At 47.1% G+C, this 22,433-nt stretch overlaps 1 protein-coding gene across 3 annotated transcripts in view; it reads left to right on the forward strand.

Annotated features, from left to right (window-relative positions):
• KANK4 (KN motif and ankyrin repeat domains 4) overlaps nt 1-22,433 on the forward strand; it is a 67,896-nt gene that overhangs the window by 31,156 nt on the left and 14,307 nt on the right. For all 3 annotated transcript variants that reach the window (XM_061184122.1, XM_061184123.1, XM_061184124.1), the window contains 6 exons: nt 4,294-4,381; nt 10,441-12,366; nt 13,663-13,774; nt 16,727-16,945; nt 18,465-18,552; nt 20,640-20,859. In XM_061184122.1, the coding sequence (XP_061040105.1) occupies nt 4,366-4,381; nt 10,441-12,366; nt 13,663-13,774; nt 16,727-16,945; nt 18,465-18,552; nt 20,640-20,859 (2,581 nt within the window). In that variant the 5' untranslated portion in view covers nt 4,294-4,365. The remainder of the gene's footprint in view (nt 1-4,293; nt 4,382-10,440; nt 12,367-13,662; nt 13,775-16,726; nt 16,946-18,464; nt 18,553-20,639; nt 20,860-22,433) is intronic.

The raw sequence follows: 22,433 nt of genomic DNA on the forward strand, positions 1-22,433 counted from the left end.
GTCTTGCAGGGATTGACAGATTGCTGTTTGGTGTGCTACCTTGCTAAATATTTGACTTTGTAAGGTTGAATTCTCCAAGAATTCTCATGGCAATAAGGCTGTGCTTTGAGCCAAGCTTTCTTTTTAAGGAAATCCAAGGTGCTATTTATTTTGGCATGCAGCCTGTTCTGGGATGAAATATGGCATTTTTATTATTGCAGAATAAAGAGAGGTTTGAAGAGAACAAACGTACAGAACTAGGTTTCAGTTTCAGGGCTAAGTAGAGGAAGGTTTCTTTGTATTTGGATTTGAGGTTAAAAGTGAGATTGAAAATGGCATCATAAAAAGAATAACTGGGGAGAGGGAGAGGGTGTGGGTATATATTGCCAGAGTTGGTCTGGCCCAGGGAAATCCACGCTCCTGGGCATGGACCCTGCTGGAACTGTTTCTAACGTGGCCTGGTAGTTACATATGGGCTAACACTGCTGTCTTCCAGCAACTGCCTCTTTGGTGGATTTTGTGCTGGCAGCCTCAGTCCTCACCTCTTCACTGCCCATTGGCTTTGAGAAGCAGTGGGAGTGATGGAGTCGCACAAACTGTCCTGCCCCTAATTAACTGGGTAACTTTAGATTGGCCACATAGCCTCTTTGTGTCTTTGTTCCTCATTTGGAACTTGAAGATGATCTGCCACATGTTAGGATATAGCTGGGCAGTGGGTGAGGGTGACATGTGGCCACAGAAATGAGTCCTGTAGGAGTTCTGACCTTCACAAGCTTAATAGGGGAGAAGAACTAGAGAAAGATCCAGCTATGTATACTCAAAACATCTAGAATATGATGAGCTCACGAGAGAGGTTGGGACCTAATTGGGCATTCTTGATCCTGGGATAGGCTATAAACAAATGAAAAGTTACATAACACCACCAGGTATTACAATTCTGAACACTGGGGATACAGCTTAACAGAACGAGTAATAAATTGCTTCTAAGTCAAAATTTTAAATGCTCCAGGAGGTTGCAAAATTCCATTTTAAAGGGAAATTGTGTCCAACAAAGCTATTTTTCATATTCTGTTGTATTGCAAACAAAGTAGCATGTGTCGATGTAGCATTTAGTCTTTGATTCCACTCCCCTAACCACATCAAACATCCACCCACTCGAAGAAAACCCCCTTAGCTGAATTCCGAGATGTCCGCGCGAAGGACCACGGGCCAAGGTGGAGAAGGCTGGGGTGGGTGGAGCTGGAAGTGGCATAACGTGGGCATGATAGTCCCCCCTTTCCTGCAGAGCCCTTTACCGTGAAAGCTTGCTCGGCCCTCTTCAGAGAGTTGGGGTATCAACTGATTAATTTCTGTAGCCTTGGAAAGATTCATTTTAGAAAACTTCAAGTCTAAGAGAATGATTAGAGGTCTCTATAGAGTTCTTTTTAATGAACTTTGACCCCAAGTGTGCTGCGGAATTATTTGAAGCTCTGTGATCTGAAATATGAAGGGCTGAACTGCAACTCTAACCAAGGGCAGTGGGTGTGATTGAACTCCCCGAGGTGATGGTGCGCTCGTGCAGCCAGAGGTCCATCTGCACCCAGGTGGCCGCCTCCTGCTTAGGAGGAGCTTTGCTGCTTGGTGTCCAGCCTCGGAGAAGCAGATCGCACTTCAGTCAGGAGGACTTACAAAAGGAGTGTTGGAGGACTTACAAAAGGAGCAGTTCTCCTTCTGCACATCCAGAAGATGCATCACATATACTGGGGGGAAAAGCAGAGAAGCATCGGAGTTAGAAACGTTTCCCCTCACAAAGAGAGCTGGGGATCAGTCACAGCATCGGCCTGGTTTACAGGGGTGGAAAAACGTTTACAAATCACTTCTGTTCCCAGCACAGGCTTTGAGTCAACGAGACTTGAGAGCAAATCCTGCTCTAATACTTGCTCGTTATATGATTTGGGGCAGGCCTTCAAACTCTCTCAGCCTCAGTCTCCCTACCTGGAAAATGGGGACAATAATAATCCTCTTGGGGTTATGGTGAGGCTTGCGTGTGGTAATTCGAGTGTGTCAAGTGCTCCGAGCTCTGCCTGTTTTTCAGTAATGTTTTGAGGTGGGAGGAGGAAGGGAGCAGGAGGAGAGGAGAGGCCGTGATGATGGAGGGGCCATGTGTAGGGTTGGCATCCTCACCCTTTTCTTCCCCAGTTTTCACCTTGAAGCTGCCGGGCCTCTCCTGCCTGCCAGCATCTGGGAGGCCCCACCCCCGGCTGCAGACTGCAGACCTGGGGCACTGAGATCGGCAGCAGTGTCCTCTGCCCAGGAACCTTCTCTTTCTTTTCTTTTTGTTCCAATTGAGTTATAATTGACATGTAACATTGTATTAGTTTCAGGTGTCCAACGTAATGATTTGATATTTGTATATGTTGTGAAATGACCGCCACAATAAGTTTAGTTAACATCCACTATGTCACATAATTACAGTTTTTTTTCCTTGCGACAAGAACTTTTAAGATCTACTCTCTTAACAACTTTCAAAGATATAATACAGTATTGTTAACTATAGTCACCATGCTGTACCTTACATCCCCAGGACCTTTTATCTTAAAACTGGCAGTTTGTACCTTTTGATGCCCTTCACCCATTTTGCCCAGCCGTCACCCCCCAACCCCTGCCTCTGACAGCCACTAATCTGTTCTCTATATCTATGAGTTCTCTTTTGTTTAATAAAGATTTCACATACAGTGTTTGTCTTTGACTTATTTCACTTAGCATAATGCCCTTAGGGTCCGTGTGTGTTATCGCAAATGGCAAGATTTCCTTCTTTTTTATGACTGAGTAATATTCCATTATGTATATATACTATGCACCACATCTTCTTTATCTGTTCATCCGTCGATGGACACTTAGGTTGTTTCAGAACCTCCTCTTTCTAACAAGGGCGACCCTCCCTCAGCCCTGATTAGAAGCTTCCATGCCTCTCCACTGTCGGCCTCCTTAGTGGCCGCTTTTAGCCTCCAGGACCATCCACATTCATCCTCCTTCTCCCTAACTTCTTCTCCGCTCCAGTTCCAAATTCAAGTCCTTGTTGCCACAAAGGTGAGTGAGGTATTTAGCGTCTGTGATCTTTCTGCAAGGAGTGTCTCTGCCTATAGAAACCCTGCCTGCCCTTCCAGGCTCTGCCACTCCTGCATAGGCAAAGGCCGCTGCATGGAACTTGGTTATGGGGGAACCAAGACAGGAGCAGGGTGCTAGCTTCGGAGGCAGTAGCAGCACTCACAGAAAGAGGGTACGCCAAACTTTCTGTCGGGCAGACTTCAGACTTCCTCTTACTTGGCAGGCCTGATATTTCCCAGGCCTCTTCCCCAGTTTGCTTGTTTGCTCCCCATTTTCCATCCCAGGTTGCTGGGGGCCACCCCTTGTCCTTCTCTCACTCCCTCGTCCTCCCAACCTTTCCCTCATCCCTGGTACGCTTCTCTGATCTGGAGTTCGTGGTCGAGCACATTGGAATTCCTAAAACAACTCCGCTTCCACTGCTGAGGTGTCACAGATAATTTATGATTCTGATGTGTGTGGAGTTAAATCATAAAAACCAATTTCCTGGGTGATTTACTGTACTGGGGGCAGGATCCAGGTTGTTTACCATTTGAAGAAATAGTCCTGGAAAAGGATTGAAACTTTGGGGAGAATTTATGATCAAACCTCAAGGTAGCCTAATTCAGAATCAGGAGGGTACTCTGCTTGCATAGTTACTGATGTCTTCTGGCTACCAGGCTTGAACTCCTCCTTGTTCTGCCCCTGGTTAGAAATCACCCCAAACTATTAGCTCCTAGTCAGTCCTTCCAATTAGCTCATCTTTTTCTTGAATCTGATTGGGATGTCACAGATCCCTTATAGGTACTCTGGTTCCAGCTTTTCCAAAAAAAATGGATTATAATTCTTTTACCATGACAGGAAGTGAGTAGATTTCAGCTCTTGATATTTTGGAAAGAGCACCATGCTGCTTTTTGGAGCCCTGGGTCCAGTTCCTTCACGAATGTGCTGAGAGGCCTTGCACAGAACAATTAACTTCTAAGCCTTAGTTTTCTCATCTGTCAAGTTGGACCAGAGTCTTCCTTTGGTGTCAACCACTGCTAACATTCCATGAAGACACACCCAAGATTATACTCTAGGAGTGTGTATAGGCTTTTAATTTCCCTCCTTGGAGAGCTATGAGCACATGGGCATCCTGGGAGAAAGGCAAGGAGGGGTGTTACTTTTTTTTTTTTTTCTTGGTGCTATGTTCCCTCCATACTTATTCTAATGGTAATGAGACTCTCCACTTTTCCATCCTCTTTCTTTCAGAACTCTCCAACAAATTTTACAGGCTTATCGGAAGAAGAGTGCCCAAGAGACTGGCGGTCAGCATTCTCTAAGATGGAGAAGACAGACGGTAGGCAGGCTCCCTCGTATTCCCTGGTCTACAGTGAGCACTTGGGTTGGAAAGCGATTATTACCATAAATCCTGGAAATAGCTCAGGGGAGGCCTACGGGAGACCGTCCCCAAAATAGGCGGTGCTGGGAAACCTAAACTGTGTATTTCAGACATGAACAAGAGAAGGTAGTAGGGAATGAAAATGAAGGCTTATGTTTATATTGGAGTTGTGTAATTTTTGTAGTGTTTCTCATCCCTTCCAAGCACCAAGAAGGGAGCAGTGTGATCTCACTCATTAACCTCATTTTAGAGATGAGGAACTTGAGGTCTAAAAAAGAGGCACAATTTGGTAAAAGAGCCTACATTCATACCTGTGTGATTTTCCAAGGCATTTCACTTCTTTGAGCTTCACTTCCCTCCTATATCAGTTAGCTTTGCTGTGTAACAAACCGCTCAAAAATGTATTGACTTAAAGATATTTATTATTTCTTAAAAGATTCTGTGGGTTGGCTAAGCCATTATTCTGGGCTGGGCCAGCTTGACTCATCTCTGCTGGACTTGTTCACATGTCTGTGGTCTTCTGGGTGACTTGTCCTGATGGTTTAGAATGGCTACACTCATGTGAGTGGTCTGGTGGTTGACTCCATGTCACCTAGGGCATTGGTGATGATTTGGCCATGCGTCTTTTGTTGCCCAGCAGGCTAGTTAGGGTTTGTTCACATGATGACAGAAGGGTTCCAAGCACAGCAAGAACAGACAAACTCCAATGTGCAAGCAACTTTCAAATCTCTGCATATGTCACATTTGCTGTTGACCAAGTCACAAGGCCAAGCCTAGGGTCAGTGTGGGAGGGAAGTACACAAGGGTGGGTTATAATTGTGGCTATTTTTGCAAACAGTCTGCCACACCTCGTCTATAAGCAGGTATTAATACCTACTTCGCAGGGTTGGTAAAGGATTAAATGAGATAATGCATGTAAGGTTGTTGAGTAATAACTATCTAGCCCAACGAATGTCTCGATGAATGTTCCCCTTTCCCTCCCCAGGAAACTTGCCAAACATCATAGACTAGACCCCGATCCCCTGACTTCTAATGAAATGCTTTTTCCAGATCACCAAATGTCAGGAAACAGGAGAGCCTATATGGCCCTTCACTGGTACAGGACTCAAGGACTGGACAGCAGCTCCAGCCCTGCCTCATCCTTCTTTCCAAATGCAGTTACCGTATACTTCAAAAGTCTGCCTCTCTCCCCAGAGAGCTGCCTTTTCAGCGCATCCCTGAAAGTGGTCCCACAGAACACCAGCTAATTCCCTTAATGCCCCGGGGGCCTGTCATTCCTGCTTGCCTCATTTGTCCCCGCTCAGCATCCTTGGCACGGCTGCTTTCCACGTGATCACCCACAACTAGCTAAGAAAGGCACCCCTCCTTTCAAGCATACACATCTCACAAAATAAAGGCAGAGGAGGGAAAAGACAGCTTCCGCTGTCTTGGCCTTTTGAAGAGATTCATTTAATTCACCTTCTTTCTGGTTGTATTTTTGGCCACTTTCTCTCTAGTTTCTGTTTTTCCCATTTCCTTCAGAAACTGAGTATAGGCTTTTGGACTTTTTTTCTCATTTTAAATGCCTCTGATGGGTTCCCTTACCTGGCCCCCGCTTCACTGTTTCCCTCAGGGTAATGACTGTGGCCCCTTCCTCCTTCCCTTGTCTCCTTCTTATCCCTTTTCTCATGCCTACCTGTAGGTCTTAGGCTCATGACTGTGTTTGCAGGTCCTTTCCAAGGGTCTAGTGATCTGGGGTGCTTTCAGACGGAGACTCTGTAGGGAATTCTAGGTAGCTCTGAGCCTCATATATCCTACTTTTTTCTTCTCCCCTGACTCGTTTTTCCCAGTTTCTCCAGAATTATTTTCTTGGACTCTCACTCCTTCTTGATGCTCTAGGCCTAACACAGAGTTAAATATTCAAGAAAGAACACATTCTCAGTGAATCTCCCCCTGCCCCATTCAGAACCAGCCCATCCTCATCTTTTGGCCCCTTTGTTGAGTACCTATGCCATGTTCTCTACTGCATCGGTGCTAATAATCACATCTCTGTGAGTTAGGTATTCTTATCACCACGTTACAAATGCAGAGACTGAGGCATAGGGAATTTAAATAATTTGCCCAGAATCACAGAGGTAGGAGGTAACAGAGGCAGGATTCAACTCCAGCCAGTTATGTGTTGGTTTGTCAGATCTGAAGTTCATTTTAAGCAGAGACAGTCCTCCTAATTAATTCTCACCCTGGCCCAATGCCTGGAATTCTGAGCTCCTGCATACCTATCACCAGGTAGAATTAAAAGGAGCAGAACTTAATGTGAGCATAGATCTCCCAGCATATCAGATCAAGCTCCCTCATTCAAGGTCCAGCATTCCTCTTGCACTGGGAGAAAGAGAAGGAATGCAGAACGGTGGGTGGCAGGCACAGCAGCACAATGTGTGTGTGTGTGTGTGTGAGAGAGAGAGAGAGAGAGAGAGAGAGAGAGGAGAGAGACCCCATAGTGTAGCTTAGGAAAGCACCTATTAAACCCGTCATCCTGGATAACTGCTCAGTCTCACAGACTTCTTTGATTCACCTCAGTCTCCCTTGTGGAATATTTTCCCTTGGAACCTGCTGTTCCTCATTTGATGCTATTATTGTATTTGTGCTCTGGACCTGCTCTCAGAGGCTGATGGGCAAATCAGTTCATTTCTACCGAATTGAAGCAGTAAGCAGATAAATAATGCAGTCTCTCCTTTGGAGTGTTCTTTGCCTTCTGGGTCATAAATCTCCTCCCTATTTAACTTTAGACAAATGCCTCCTCTCTGATTTGGCTTGTTCCTATAATCCAGGAGGCTGCTGAACTGGCCAGTAGGCCTAAGAGTATAGCCAAGTGCAGCTGGGAAACTAACAGAGAACAATTGTTGTCATTGAGACTACCAGTGTGCCTCTTTGGGAGAAAGCAGGTTTGTAAAAAACTCATGTGGGTGAATGGGAACTTATTGGACTTTTTTGGGTGCTGGAGGAGTGTTTACTCCTTATCTGCCTGGAGTCCAGGTATCTGCACAGAAGCTCTGGAACCCAACTTGGACCAACCCTGTGGATCAGCACCAGTGCCTTGCTGTGTTCCCTGCTGAGGCTGTGACTCACTCACCCACAGGCCCTGCAACTTTACTTAGCACTGAGGCTGGTAGGGTCGATTGTGTCAGTGTTCAAGGGTTCAGCCTTTATGTGTCTACTTGGCTTCTTTAGTTCTTTGGAGATAACTGTACTTCCCTAAGCACAGTTCTTGTGCCCCAAGCATGTAGCACTGGCCAGAAGGATACATCAGACAGGCAAGTGGGAAGAGCTCAGCCCAAATATGTCATCACTCTTAGGGAAAAAGCAGCCCTATATGTGCCCCAGGTAATGCCATCACTTGCACCTCTTCTTGAACCTGCCCCTTCCTTCCATTCCCTTAGCTTCTTTCACCTTGACCATGTCAGCAATCTCCCAACTGGTCTTCAGGCCTCTGGTTTGTTCTTCTTCTAATCCTCTGCAAGAGTGCTCACTGTGAAATCACATTTGACCAAGTCACTCCCTTGTGTAAAACCCTTTGATGACTCCCACTGCCTAGAGAGTAAAGTCAAAGCTTGTTGGCATGCATACAAGTGGCTCTCTGATCTGGCTCTTGCTGACCTTTCCAATTTTGTCTTTTTCTACTCCTCACCCTTCTCTTCCACACTTTAAGTTCCAACCATATCAACTGTGTTTATAGAACCCTGGATTACTATGGATTTTCACACCTTAATGCATTTGCCCATTCTCTGACATATATCTGATCTGTCCTGGCTATCTATTGCTGCATAATAAACCACCCCAGAACTTAGTGGCTTAAAACAATCATGCATTATTAACACAAGTTCAGCTGAGTGGTTCTCATTTGGAGTCCCTCCTGTCATTGAAATCAGATGATGGCTGAGGCTGGAGTCATCTGAAGTTCTTTTACTTATGCCTGGCACCTGGGCTAGGATGTCTGGAACAGCTCAGGCTGGCAAGGCATCTCTCACCATCTCTTCACATGACCTCTCTCTGGAGCTACTTGGGCTTCCTCACAGTATGGCAGTCTCGGGGAAGTTGGACTCCTTACATGGCATCTGGCTTCCCCCTGAGTGTGCATTCTAAGAGACCCAGGTGGAACTTAGAGGCTTCTTATGACCTAGTCTTGGCATTCTCTCAGTGTCATTTCTGCCATTTTCTTTTGGTCAAAGCAGTCACAGACCAGCTGAGATTCAAAAGCATAGAGAAATGGACCCCACCTCTCAATATAAGATTCCCTTGCCTGTCTAGAGAAGGTAGGAATTGATAATGGCCCTCTTGGAGATAAACAGCTACAATGTCTTTCACCCCCTTGTGTTCTCCTGGCAAACTGCTATTTATTCATTTAACACCCAGTTATATGTCACTCTTACGAAGTCATCCCTCTCCAACCAAGGCAGAATAAGCCTCTAAGTCCAAGAAAGTTTTTCTGGAGAAACTAGGAAAGTAAGTCAAGAAGGAACACTGGTCCTTGAGCATGTATCTGTTACCATCCTTGTCACACTGCATCGTACTTGTTGGTGTTTCTCCTACTTGACCATACTTTTTTTTTGAGGGCAGAGCTATACCTGATTCATATCTGTGTCCTTAAGATCTATCTTAGCAACCAACAGAGGTGCTCAATAAATAGTGGTTGAGGTAAGTGAATTCAATTACTGCTATTTTGTCATTTTGCCCCCAGGGCCTATTACTCTTGGAGTCAAGCAATCAGTCAGACACAAAGAATTTGAAGATCCCCTCCTATGTACCTAGCAAGTCAGCTTCCATTAGGGGGCTTCAGTTCTCTGTAATTTGGACTTCCACAAAGATAATAACTACAATATTGAGTGTGTATTGAATGTTCATCATGTGCTAGGCATTGTTCTAAGCACTTCATATGTATTAATCAGTCCTCACAATCTCATCTTACCTGTTATTATTGCTATCTTATGGATGATGAGACACAGGGAGGCTAAGTAATTTCCCCAAGGTCACAGAGCTGAAATATAGACCGGGCTCCAGGGTCCGTATTCTTGGCCTCTGCGCTCTCCACTAATGTCCTCTCCTGAACTCAGCATTTTCAGAGCATGTTCAGCAGAATGTCACAGAGATAATAAAGGGTGTCGCATTAGGAACATCAAAACAACAAAGATTATTTAACCTGAGGAAGACGCTAATTGGAGACAAATCCCTATGGATTCAAATAATCAAAGGACTGACTTGTTCTCAGCATCCTCTGCTGGAGTCAAGATCAGTGGTGCCTTGGTGTGATGGAGAACTTTCTCATCGTGATATTCTCTTGATACTTTGGGCTGCTCTGAAAAATCATGAGTCCCACACCTCTTGGAGGATGCTTGCCAATGTCCCTTTTGACATTGATTGTCCCATTTTCCTCCACCACCTTTTTTTCCAGTTTGTGAAAAAGGTGGTATTTCCTTACCTGGCATGAGTTTTTGAAAGTGAAACTTGTTTGTTAAGCACTACGCAGTTTTCCAGTGGAAAAGAGCATAGGCTGTGCATGATTATGGGTGCCCGTTCTGAGCTTCATGTACCTAGAGGCTCAGCCATCAGAGGAAGCTTAAATAATGCAGGAGGCACGGCTTCTTGATATCTCTGGCTTTAGCAAGATTTACTAGGACCTATTTGAATTATGCAAGGTCCTTTTTTAATATTGAGACAATCGTGTATCTCATCCTTTGAAAACGTCCATATTCATAATTACCAATTAGTACCCTGATTTGGCAAATTCCTGGCCACAGTGGTAACTGAAATGCCATACTGCAAATTGGAAACTATTCCCTCTACCTATTTCCTTGGAGACATTGGCTAAGTCCACATTGATTTAATAACAGGATTTCTCAGCCCAGCCAAAAGACGGTGAGCATCTCAGCATAATTCAGAGGCTGGAACATTTAGGAGAACGCTTATGGGAGAGATATTAGGTCTCACCGCCTGTCTTTCTCATTAACGCTGCGCTTCTTTTTCACATGTCTTATGTCTCCCAGCCAAAGACCAGTCCTCTCAGGGGGATGAAGAGAAAGACCCTCCAAAGAGCCACCCCTACTCCGTGGAGACCCCATATGGCTTCCATTTAGACCTGGACTTCCTCAAGTATGTGGATGACATCGAGAAGGGAAACACCATCAAAAGGATTCCTATCCACAGAAGGGCCAAGCAGGCCAAGTTTAGCACTTTGCCCCGAAACTTCAGCCTTCCCGACAGCGGGGCTCGCCCCCATGCTGCTCTTTCCCACCCGAATTGGCCCCCAGTGGTGCCAAGTAAGGTGTCGCTCGGGACAGAGGCGCGAGCGCAGCCACTGCCGCTCGGTGATCCCCCCCAAGCCGCCGGCGGGAGCGAGGCGAGCTACCACCGGAAGGCCCTACTGACGGAGACCGCCAGACAGCTGGAGGCTGCTGGTCCCAGGGAGGCTGAGGTCGCCTCCTGGAGTGGACGGCCCCAGCTTTTGAGAGCATCCAGCATGCCAGCCACGCTGCTACAAAACAGGGCCTCAGAGGACCCGAGCCTAAACTCAGGGCCCCCTACCCCGCCCGCCCTCCCGCCACTTCAGGGCGAAGGCGGTGTCTGCGATGGCGCCTTTGGTCCTGCGGAAGGATTTGCAGGTTTTTCCAACTCCACCCAGCGAACAGCAGCCCAACCAGAAGTCAGAGAGTCTGGAGACCTGGTGCCAGGAATACCGGAGCTGATCCGGAAGGGGCCTGAGCCTCCAGAGGGTGAAGAAGCAGCTCCAAATCACCTCCCTTTCTCAAGTCCTCCTTTCTCATCCCTTGTAGTTCTAGAGGATGCAGAAGACCAACAGGAAAGCAGACAAGCCGAGGTGGCGGTCACGACCCCCGGCTCCCCAACACCAAGCCCCCCACCTCTGCCATCACCCATCCCTGGGAGTGAGCTCCCCCTAGAAGAAATCGAGCTCAACATCAGCGAGATCCCACCGCCGCCACCTGTAGAAGTAGACGTGAGAAGCATTGGCATCCGGGTCACGGAGGAAAGCCTGGGCCTTACCTCCGTGGATCCCGGCAGCATCTCCAGCCTGAAGCAGCAGCTCTCGGGCCTTGAGGGCGAGTTGTCTGGAAGAACTGAGGAAGTAGCCCAAGTCAGAGCTGCCCTCCAGCGGCAGGAGGAGGAAATCAAGGCTAGGGGGCAGAGGATTCGAGAGCTAGAGTGCACTGTAGCTCAACTGACCGAAAAGCTTAGCCACGAGAACACCAAAGATGCTCAGGGCCAGACTGACGCCATGGTCAACACTGACCCTCTGTACGGACTCTTGACCACGGAGTCGTGTGACAAGAGCACTGGGGTCAACCTTATGGGCAGCACAATATCTGAAAGCTGGGGGGCCTGGGGGAAGGGGAATGGCGTCCTGTGGAGGCAGGAAAGTCACAAATGGGGGGATCGGAGCCCAGCAGAATTTGTGTCACCATCCCAGCTGCCACTGCCACAGGGATCCAAGATGGTCCTCACCCCCTCTTTACATAGCTGCCTCTCCACTGAGCTCAGGATCGAAGAAGGACGCTCTGAGCAGGAGGGAGGCCATCAGGTGGGAGCCGAGGGTCCAGTCAGGGGAGCAAGAGGCTCTCCAAGGAGCAGTGAGAGAAAGGCTCCCCCAGCAGGGAGGAAGGAGGCCGGTTCAGAGCTCCCGGGGAAGGAGCGCCCAAGAAGGCCATCGAGCTCGCCCACCGCCGATGCCACTATTGGGCAGTACGTTAAGAAGATCCAGGAGCTCCTGCAGGAGCAATGGAGCTGCCTGGAGCATGGGTACCCGGAGCTGGCCCGTGCCATCAAGCAGCCCGCCTCCAAGCTCAGCAGCATCCAGAGCCAGCTACAGAGCTCCCTCAACCTGCTGCTGTCCGCCTACTCGGCCCACGCTCCACCCCAGAAGGAGCCCCCGGGCCCCTCTTCCTCCCCGCCGACGGGTAAATACTGGTGCCTGAGACGGGGGACCATTGCTCCTTGACGAGTCAAAGGGGAAAAGGGTTTTAATTGCATGCATATGTTTTTTTTTAAAAGGTTTAAGCACATCCAGGAACCCAGTGGAATAAAAACTGATCTCTGTGACAGTGGAGGCTTGGAACCTCTGCTCTTGTCCTTGCTCTAACGTTGGGACTGACTGCAGGGCCACCACATACAGCCGTTCACGTAGCACAGGGCACAAAGATGCCAGAGGGTAAATGGGAGCTGAAACCCAGCCCACACTTGCCAAGCCTGCAGCACTGTGTCTGCCCAGAGAGGTGCCTCTTTCTCATTTGCATTGTGCGAAGGCAATGTCTAGGGTGAAGAAAGGCCCTGGCTGTGAGTGCTTTAAACCTCTGCCTTCCTTAATTGTTTCTTGGCCTCTTGCATTCCTGTGGTCCTGCCCAGTTCTTGCACATTAGAGGTTTTTTGTAGCCTTGTTTTTGGAGGATCATTATATTGAGAGCTGAAATATTTTACTGAATTATTTTCTCTCTCTCTCTCTCTCTCTCTCTGTGTGTCTGTGTGAGAGAGAGAGAGAAACTGAGCGATACTCACATGTGGAAGTCGACCCTTTGGCTGAGCGGCTCTTCCTCCTATAACAGATCACACACTCTGGAGTTAAGTGGAACCATATTTTGCTTTGCTCAACGGGCAGCAGCGTGTGAGTCTGCTTCCTGCCGCAGATCACAAATTGGCTGTTTTCTCATTATTTCGGTGCTAGTGCTAGTGTTACTGATTGTGAACTGCCTCCTGTAACTTTGAGCCCAGCAAAAGAAGACTCGTGCTCTTGCTCATGTGTTTTCTGTGCCTACCCCACATCACAAGTGTCATCTGGCTTGTGAGTCAGGAAGGACCGCTGGGGTGCCCTCGAGCAGAAGTGGGTGCTGGACCAGGGGTCAGGAGGCCTAAGTTCTACTCCTGCTCTGCCATTCACTGAGCAAATCTGAGCCTCAGATTTCCCCAGACTAAGATAGGGACAACAGTGGCATTCACACCACATGGTTCAAGAATGCTCCAATAACTCTACTCTGTAATCCACACGTAGAGGGTTTGTGAACCGGAACAATTTGGCTGGCATTGACCAGAAGGCTGGGGCACCTCAAAGACCCTCAGTATATTTGATTGAAATTATCTAGTTCCCTTTCTGCCTCTTCAAACACCTTCAGCCTGTGTGCCCTCAAAGCAAGAGTCCCAGTTCCCCTGCATTCTGGGGCGTCCCCAAGATCATGCTAACCTGTGATGTTGTGTCTGCCTAGAGATCTCCCCGTCGACCAGCCTTAAATCCATAATGAAAAAGAAAGACTATGGCTTCCGTGCAGGAGGTAATGGGACCAAAAAGAACCTTCAGTTTGTTGGGGTTAACGGTGGGTAAGCATCGCTCGTGAAGCCCAGACTGCCCTCCACACTACCTCTCCTGCTGTTGTCCTGAGCACTCTCTTTTCCTAGGGGAAGCATCTGGCTTTCATTCTTCTTCAAGGGAATTAATCTCAACGGCCCTTTAAAACTCCCTCTCGGGTTTGCATGTGTTTGGCTTCTTGCCAGCTGTGGTAGTCTGTTGGATTCTGTGCTTTTAATATGTCTTGGCTTTGGTGTTCCCTGGGGCCAGGATTCTGGTGCCTTCTGCTAGTTTGGGGACACATGAGCCCTTTAAGGAAGACGTTTAATCTGAACCGTAACACTGAACCTAGGACAAATTCTTAATTTGTAGAATTTCAAATTTCATCCTTTTAATTTTTTCCTTCCTTTAACTAACTTACGGCAAACCAGACCAACGTTTTTTAGGATGAAGAAAAATGATCAATGTCTATTGACTCAGAACATGAACCAGACCTTATATAGTGTAGAGAGTAAATCACTGGATTTAGAATATTTTCTAAATCAGTCATTCAACAAACATTTATTAAGTACTGATGATGTGTTTGGTGGTAGGGATAAAAAGGTCAAATAAATCATTGTCCCTGCCTTTAACTCACAGTTTGGACATAGGCAGAGATAAGACAGAAGTAAAGGGAGAATGCTGACAGGCTGAGATGAACTCTAGTAGAGGAAGAAGTGGAGGATGGTGGGAAAACCCAAAGCAGGGGCACCAGGCCCAGCCAGGGGTGGGCCCAGGAGGCTGCCCGGAACAGGTCGGAACCCCTGCTAATTTGGGTGAAACCAGAAGGAAGACACCCAATTCAGACAAGGGTGACGTCACTACTGTGGCAGGTTCTGTGAGCGTTGCTGTTCTCACTCCTGCTGACGCCAGACACTGGCCAGAGGAGAAACCATTTTTTTCTGAGCTTTCCCCAGTCTGTGTACAGAAAGCAGAATCAGACTAACCTCAAAGTCTAAAGCAGGTCCTCTCTCTCCCCTGCTTAAATACTTGCAAAAGTGCCAGCTTTGTGGTTTTCTTTTTTTTAAATATTTATTTATTTATTTATTGGCTGCATCGGGTCTTAGTTGTGGCACGGGCTGTTCCTTGCGGTGTGCAGACTCCAGAGCGCCTGGGCTGTGTAGTTGCAGCACACGGGCTCAGTTGCCCCGTGGCACGTGGATTCTTAGTTCCCCAATGAGGGATCGAAGTGGCGTCCCCTGGATTGCAAGATGGATTCTTAACCACTGGACCACCAGGGAAGTCCCCAAAAGTGCCAGCTTTGTACCAAAACCTGGAGGTCCATCTCGTGACTACAGCCTGCCTCATCCCCTATCACTGGCTCCAGGCTTTCTTCCCTTAAACATGCTCAGTCAGGCTGATCTTGGGGCCTTTGCATTGGCTGTTTCCTCCACTTAAAGTTCTCTCCCAGATATCCCTCAGTATCTGTCAGTCCGGTGCAGTGGTTCTCAACCTTGACTGCACCTTGGAAACCCTGGGGGAGCCTTAAAAATACTGATGCCTGGCTCCCCCTCCTGGAAGACTCTGGTTTAATTAGTCTCGGGTGCAGTACAGGTATTGGGAACTTTAAACACCTTCAGGTGATTCTAACATGCAGCCAACGTTAAAAACTTCTGCTCTAATTAAAGGAGCCCCTCCTCCCATCACGCTATCCCATGGCCCGTTATTAGTTTACTCATTGCTCTTATCATTATCTGAATATATTGTTTACGTGTTTATTTTCTGCCTTTCCCTACTTAGAGTTTAAGCTCAGTTAGGATAGGGACTTTGGTTATAACATTTAGAACAGTGCCTGGCACATAGTAGGTATTCAATAAATGTCTGTTGAATGAATGAATGAACTTCCAAGTGGAGCTTTTATGAAGCAATTCTAAGAGAAGAACTGTTTGGTAAACTTAATATGTCCCGTTTTCTTAATCACAAAAGCAAAATGTTGTTCCAAGCATGGTAGAGGAAGAAATATCTGGGGTTTGAACAAGACAGAATGTGAGCATACCAGGGAGCAGTCTGGGTTTGCAAATCCAGTGAGCACATGGGCTTTACATAGGGACCACCATTCAGATGAAGGGCATGAGGGGGTTCAGGAGAAGCTGTGGCCACTGGTCTCCCCTGGTCTCTGTGGCAGTGCCAGTAGGCCAAGAACCCGAAATCTTCATCTTAACTGGAGCATCCTCCATCGGAGGTCTCCTGTTGACCATCAGCAGAGGGATCAATACATCTTCCAGAACTTTCCTCTCTGGTCTCTGGTCTGCCACCTCAATAGAGTTGCATATAACTGAACATAAGGATCATTGCTGGGGAGGGAAGGCCAGTCAAGTGGCCCACGCCCTCACTTTTGCTGTTTTAAGCCGTGGTTGAAACAGCAACTGAGAAAGGCAGGTGCTAGGCTCAAGTATCCCAACCGTTCACGTGTCCCATGGAACCCTGCCAGGAGTGAACACAGATGGTTCCTCCCTTGTCAGCTGTAAGCTGGGATAGAACGGGGCGGCCAAAGGGAGGCTTCACAGTCACCCAGAGATGTGAAGATTTGTTAGGCAATTCAGAGAACTCAGGGTGGGGGATGTTTGCCTAGATCTGGGTCCCTCTCAGGACAGGACGTTAGGGTTCCAGAATCAAATGCTTTCATGAGAGCCTTGGATACCTGGATCATCTGAATGCATCGACCAATTAGGCTATGGGCTGTTTGTGTGTTTGTTGCAAAGAGCTTAGTTAATTACCCTTTTCCCCAAATGGCTTCCAGCGTTAAAGGAACAGAGCTCTTAGAAGCATGTTCCTCTGACAGTAGGTTTCCTGGGAGTCCCCTTGCCCAGCACTGCAAGTGTAGAGAATGGAGGACGAGGTTAGCAAGCACGGAAGTGTTATTTAAAGCCCACCGAGTTCTCATTAGTGTTGACACGAGCATCGGGCAGGAAACACGGAACGAGTGACCTTGTCTCCTTTCCCAGCTATGAGACCACCTCGAGTGAGGAGACCAGCAGTGAGGACACCTCCCCAGAAGACTTGTCTGACAGCGAGGCCGAGAAGAAATGTGATGACCCAGAACATAGGCGGGGCAAGGATGCCCACCTCAGCTACAAGGCGGGGCAGGGCATTCCCGAGGGCACCCGTGACACAGACCAGGAAAGCGGGCCTGGGGAAGAGCTTCCCCATCCCAAGGCTGAGAGGTGAGTCAGATGGGGACAGATGGGGCACTTGATCCTCTGAGAAAGAGTAAGGGCATTTATTCACCCTTTCATCTGGTCGTTTGTTAATTCATTTATCCATCCATTCACCAATATTTATTGAGTTTCCAATCTATGCCAGGTACTGTGCATTGGTTAAACTAAACAGATCTAACTTCTGCCTTCATGGGATATACTGTCATAGACAGAGCTCTGCATATGAAGCTAACATGGCCTTAGCACTGAAAATGTGAAGGACTCTACAGGTATTCTCTTGATGTAATCCTTCTAACAATCTGTAAGGTAGAAATTATTATAAGCCCCACTTTACAGATGTGGAAACAGAGGCTTCGAGAAGTTAGTGACACAGCTAGCAGAGATGGTGTTTCAACGCCTGTCTTTTGTGATTCTCCCACATGTTTTTCTGCCTCTCCCTTTGGCCATACTGACATAACCCTGTTTTTGAAAGTGATGAGAGGTCACATGGCATGATGAAGAAAGTACTGACTTTGGGGTTGGACACACTTGGATTCAAATCCTACGTCTGCCACGGTGTTATTTAGCTGCGGTCGCCTCAGTTTCCTCATCTGTAAAATGCAGATAGTAGCAACCTGATAGATTTGATCTGAGGACTGGATGAGAAAAAGTATGTAAAAAAGTATGCAAAATGCCTCCTGCAGTGCCTGCCACATAGTAGGCTCTTGATAAATGGGAGAAATGAGAATAATAAGTACCATTCATTATCGTTACCATCATCCCCAGCCTGGTTGCTGAAGGAGTGATGAGCAGTGAATGGCAGCTGATTGTCCAGCAGTGCCGCAGGCTGCTCCAAAATAGCAGCGCTGTAAGGACGCAATGAGAGTGGAGCTTCTCGGTGACCAATGCCATTGACTCCCAACCTAGGCCTCTCAGTGCTGAGTCTGCCCTTATACTAGCACAGGAGGAGTGAGTATCATTGAGAGTGCCCCAGTTTAATTGATTTTCATTTTATTGACTCAATTAGCACTTACTGTATCCTTCATGGAAGAATAACCAGAAGAAATTTGCTGCTGTGCATTGAGTCCTTTGGATTTGTCAAGTCACTCAGGCAGAAAATGTTGGCTCCAAAGTCAGAAAGATAACTCTCCCTTTCCCAGCGTGTCAGGAATGGCATTTGGGCCCGTGGCCCCCAAAATGCTTTGGTGGTCTGCTCCTGCCCCCTGAAAACAGCAGGATCCAAAGGGCAATGCGCTTAACTCACTCTTCAGAAGAGTTCAGAAGCCAAGCCTCCTTGTCAGGAGGCTGTATTCACCCAGTATTTCTGAGGAATGCCCCTGACCCTGGGAAGTTGCCCAGTTTGGGTGTTTGAGTTGCTGAGAGGTAAAAGATGAGAGTGAAAGTCAGGGTAGGGGACTTTTTTTTTTATCAACATGGAGACTGATATATATATATATATATATATATATATATATATATATATATATATATATATATATACACACACACACACACACATGCATACATGTATATTTTTTTTCTTTAGATATAAACCCTCAGAAGAATTCCTTAATGCATGCCGGGCATTGAGCCAACATCTGCCAGAAACTGGGACGACCACTGACCAGCTCTTGGTACTCTGATTTTTCATCATCATGTAAAGACTTCTATACTGTTTAAGTTTCACCTGGGTGACTTGGGTCCCGTGCCTGAGGCAGCAGTGTGGGTGTGCACAGGTCCCTTCTGCTGGCTGTTCTCTCATTTGCCCAAACTCTGCTGCCCAAGGTGATGGATTGTGCTGAGAAAGCGGAACCCATGCACGTGCACAGGAACCAGGCCTGCGGCTCAGAGGCATTTATCAAGTGTAATTAGGCGTCCCAACCTGAATGTGTCATAGAACTTTTGTGGCTTAGGCTCAAAATTGCCTCGCAGTTTGAGAGAACTGTGAGTAGAGTGGAAAAGAGCGGGTGGAATGGGAACCGTGGTTCTATTCCCAGGACCGCTAGATAGCGGTGAGATATTGGGTGAGTCAGTTCAACGCTCAGGGCCATGATTTCCTCATTAATAAAAGGAAGGTGGTGGACCGTATGTCTCCACTACCCTCAAGCCCTGGCTTTTCATTCTGTAGTCTTTACTGTTTTTCTTGAAGTGCACCTATGGGTCAAGAGACCAAAAGCAAGAAAATACATCTGTTTGCTCCTTAATACCATCATGGCCCATGGAGATTTAAACATGTAACAATTAGTTTCTGCTTGAATCAAGAGGTACTGGCACAGACACATTTTCCCAAGTCGTGAGAGCAACTGATAAGACCCAACGTGTAACAGCTTGTAAGCATTTTAAAGCCCATTTTGTTCTCCTTTGCGGAAGAGCCTTAAGAGTAAAAACGATTGATTAGCCCATTTTCATGAGTATTTTATCTTCGCTGATTTGGCAAATAACTTGTTCCCAGATTGTTAAAGAACCAATATGTGAGGTGGATGTTGATTAAAACTCCTGCTACTTATTCTTAAATGAATTACAGAGCTAAGTTATTGCTTAGATCTTCATTTAAAATCTACCACTATGATGTTCCTTAATATTAGGATCTTTCTCCAGATTCTCCTGAAGATTCCATGGGTAAAGGAGATATTCTGATATATAAGAAGTGTTTCAGCCACAAAAGGTTCCACTGTTTCTGCCTAGAAAATCGATCAGAGGACATACAAACCTGACATCACACCCACTTTAGGATCAAAGCACAGGACACCCCCTCTCCACCTTAGAGACAAAGCAGGTTGTGCAAGGACCTCACTCTGTAGAGCATGGGAGGTTAGGGACCCAGCCCTTTTTTCACCCCTATTTTATAGACAAGACAGGAAAGATTCAAAAAGGTTATGGGACTTCCAAGGTCGCACAGCTGAACCAGGACTTATGCCCGGCCCCTAGGGTGTAGTGACTCCTAATTCAGCGCCCTTTCCAGAATGAATATGAAATCATCTCTAATAGTCACAGCCTCATTGTTTCTCCTCCCCTTTAGAAAAATAATCTAGTCATGTTCCATTTTAAACACTTAGGTCATGTCACATGCAGAGTTGGTGTCATTTGCATTCATGGTTATAAAGGAGCTGAATACTGCAGATAATGCGGTCCTGCCATGGGTTGTTAAACCATTTTCTCTGAAGGTCCTAGCAAAACTTAAAAGCCAAAAATAATTCGAGCACATCTGTTTGGGTTTTACTTCAAGCATAAATTGGGCATGTTGTTTGTCTTAGCTTTCAGTGTGCATTTTTCCCATTAGTAAAATGTTGTGACTTTCCAGCTATGCCTGTTAAAAACATGCACATGCCCTGGTGGAGTCTGGCTAGGGTTACATAGGCTGGTGTAGACGCATGAAAGAGGGGGTCATGGTTATCCTGTGCATATGGGGGATGTGATCGAAACGTACAGTAGACTCAAACTGTCCCCGAGTAATGTGCTGTGTCACTGCCTATTGTGTTGCTCTCCCAATCCTCCTGTCTACCTCATATGGGGGACCGATCCCACGGGTTCAAAGTGTGCTGCTGCATGGGGACCCCACTAGCTCTGAGCCCTCTAGGAGTAAATCACATGGAGGTTTGGAGGGAGCTGAAGGGATAGAAGTGGAAGCATCCTAAGCTGACCTTTCCTAGTGGAAATTAACACCCCAGCTGGAGCATCCGGGTAGGTAACCTCCTGGAACTGGAATCTGTTGATCTTTCAGAAGCAGAGCTTAAATACCATCAGTCAAGAGTGGTTCCGGGTCTCCAGCCGGAAGTCATCCAGCCCTGCTGTGGTGGCCACCTACCTCTGCGGGGTCCAGCCTCACTCCCCACACTTGCTAAAGCTGCTTGTCAACCTGGCTGATGGCAATGGCAACACAGCTCTTCACTACAGCGTATCCCACTCCAGCTTCTCCATCGTGAGGCTGCTGCTGGAAACAGGTCAGAAATGGCTGCATCTCTGCAGCCTGGGTCCCTCTGTGACGGGCAGTTCTTGTTCCCAGTTCTTTCCAGCGAGGAGATTCTTCACTGTTCTGAGTTCCTCCTGTGTTCTAGGAGCTGGGCTATACCATTTTTTCCTTTATTATGTCATTTATTCTTCACAACACTCTTGTGATGTAGGTATTATTGTTCTCATGTTACAGTTGAGGAAACTGAGGCTGAGAGAGTTATAAAACTTGCTCAGATCACAATGCTGGTAAGTGGTAGAGTCACACTTCGTATTCAGTTTGTCCAGCTCCAGAGCTATACCACACTGCCTCTAGGAAAGGTCACATTTTCCATCTTCATAAGTACTTTGTAACAAAAGTCATGGCTCCATTTGATCAGTTTGACTCAATTTGATTCATTCACCGTTCATCAGATATTTGTGAACTGTGTACGAGGTCCATACTGACTACCACCAGAGATGCAAAGGTGAGCTAGGTGTGAGCCCTCTTCTTCCCAGGAGCTTACAGCCTAACAGTCAGGATGGAGCAGGATGATGGCTCACCAGAGAGAGGTGCAGAATGTGGTTTCAGGGCTCCAAAGAAGTGAGATAATACCCTGTTTAGAGAGCAGGAAATGTGCACTGCAGCGGGTAGGTTCTGGCAGACAGAGAAAAGTCCCAAGCCATTGGAGAAGAAAATGTCAGGAAGAAAGAAGATTGTCCGCTGGGTCAAATACTGTACTGTAGTGTCCCTGAAGGATGATGCCTGGGGTTGGTTGGCAGCTTTGGGAAGGGGTTGGTTGGCAGATTTGGGAAGGGGTCACTGGTGACTTTGGAAACAGTTGTTTCAGGGGCCTGTTGGGAGGAAACCAGATTGCAGAAGTGAAAGGAGTGACGTTCATGGGCTAGGGAAGGCAGTGATGTAGCACAATAGCTGGAGGAAGCAGGAGAGGATGGGGAGAGTTATTTTTTAGTGAATGGGGATGGAGGAGACCTGAATACGTTTGTTGGCTGAGAAGAAGAATCCGAGAGAGAGAGAGACACAGAGAGAGAAAGGGGCAGACAGAGAGAGACAAAGAAAGAGAGAGAGAGAGATTAAAGATACAAAGGAGAGAAGATGCTTGATGGGGCAAGGTTTTCAAGGAGCTGGAAAAACCTGGAATCCACAGCAGAGGCAGACGAGGTCAGCATAGGCAAGCTGCTGGGATATTTATTCCTCTGAGATGGAAGCAAAAGGAAGGGAGGGTGGGTGAAGGTCCAGAGGGATTTGAGGAGGAGAGAAGGGAAGTGAGCATTAGGTTCTTAATTGTTGGAAGTCTGGAGGAAGGGAAGACTCTTCCCTCTGGTGGAGAATCATTGCAAATGGCCTTGATCGTCTTAGGAGCTGGAAAGGGTGGTTAACAGTCAAACAAAGAACTCTACGTCTGCTGAGACGACACCACAGGGCTTGTAGTGGAGTTTCTGCAGAGCGAGTGACAACATCAAGCAGCCTAGGAGTGACTGTGTGGACAGGCGGGGGATGGGACCGACTGAAGGTGTGTGGGTCCCAGTCGAATGTCATCTGTGAGCTTAGGAAGGCTGTATGAGG

This window comes from Eubalaena glacialis, chromosome 3 (genome assembly GCF_028564815.1).
Source record: "Eubalaena glacialis isolate mEubGla1 chromosome 3, mEubGla1.1.hap2.+ XY, whole genome shotgun sequence".
In the NCBI taxonomy this organism is placed as follows: domain Eukaryota; kingdom Metazoa; phylum Chordata; class Mammalia; order Artiodactyla; family Balaenidae; genus Eubalaena; species Eubalaena glacialis.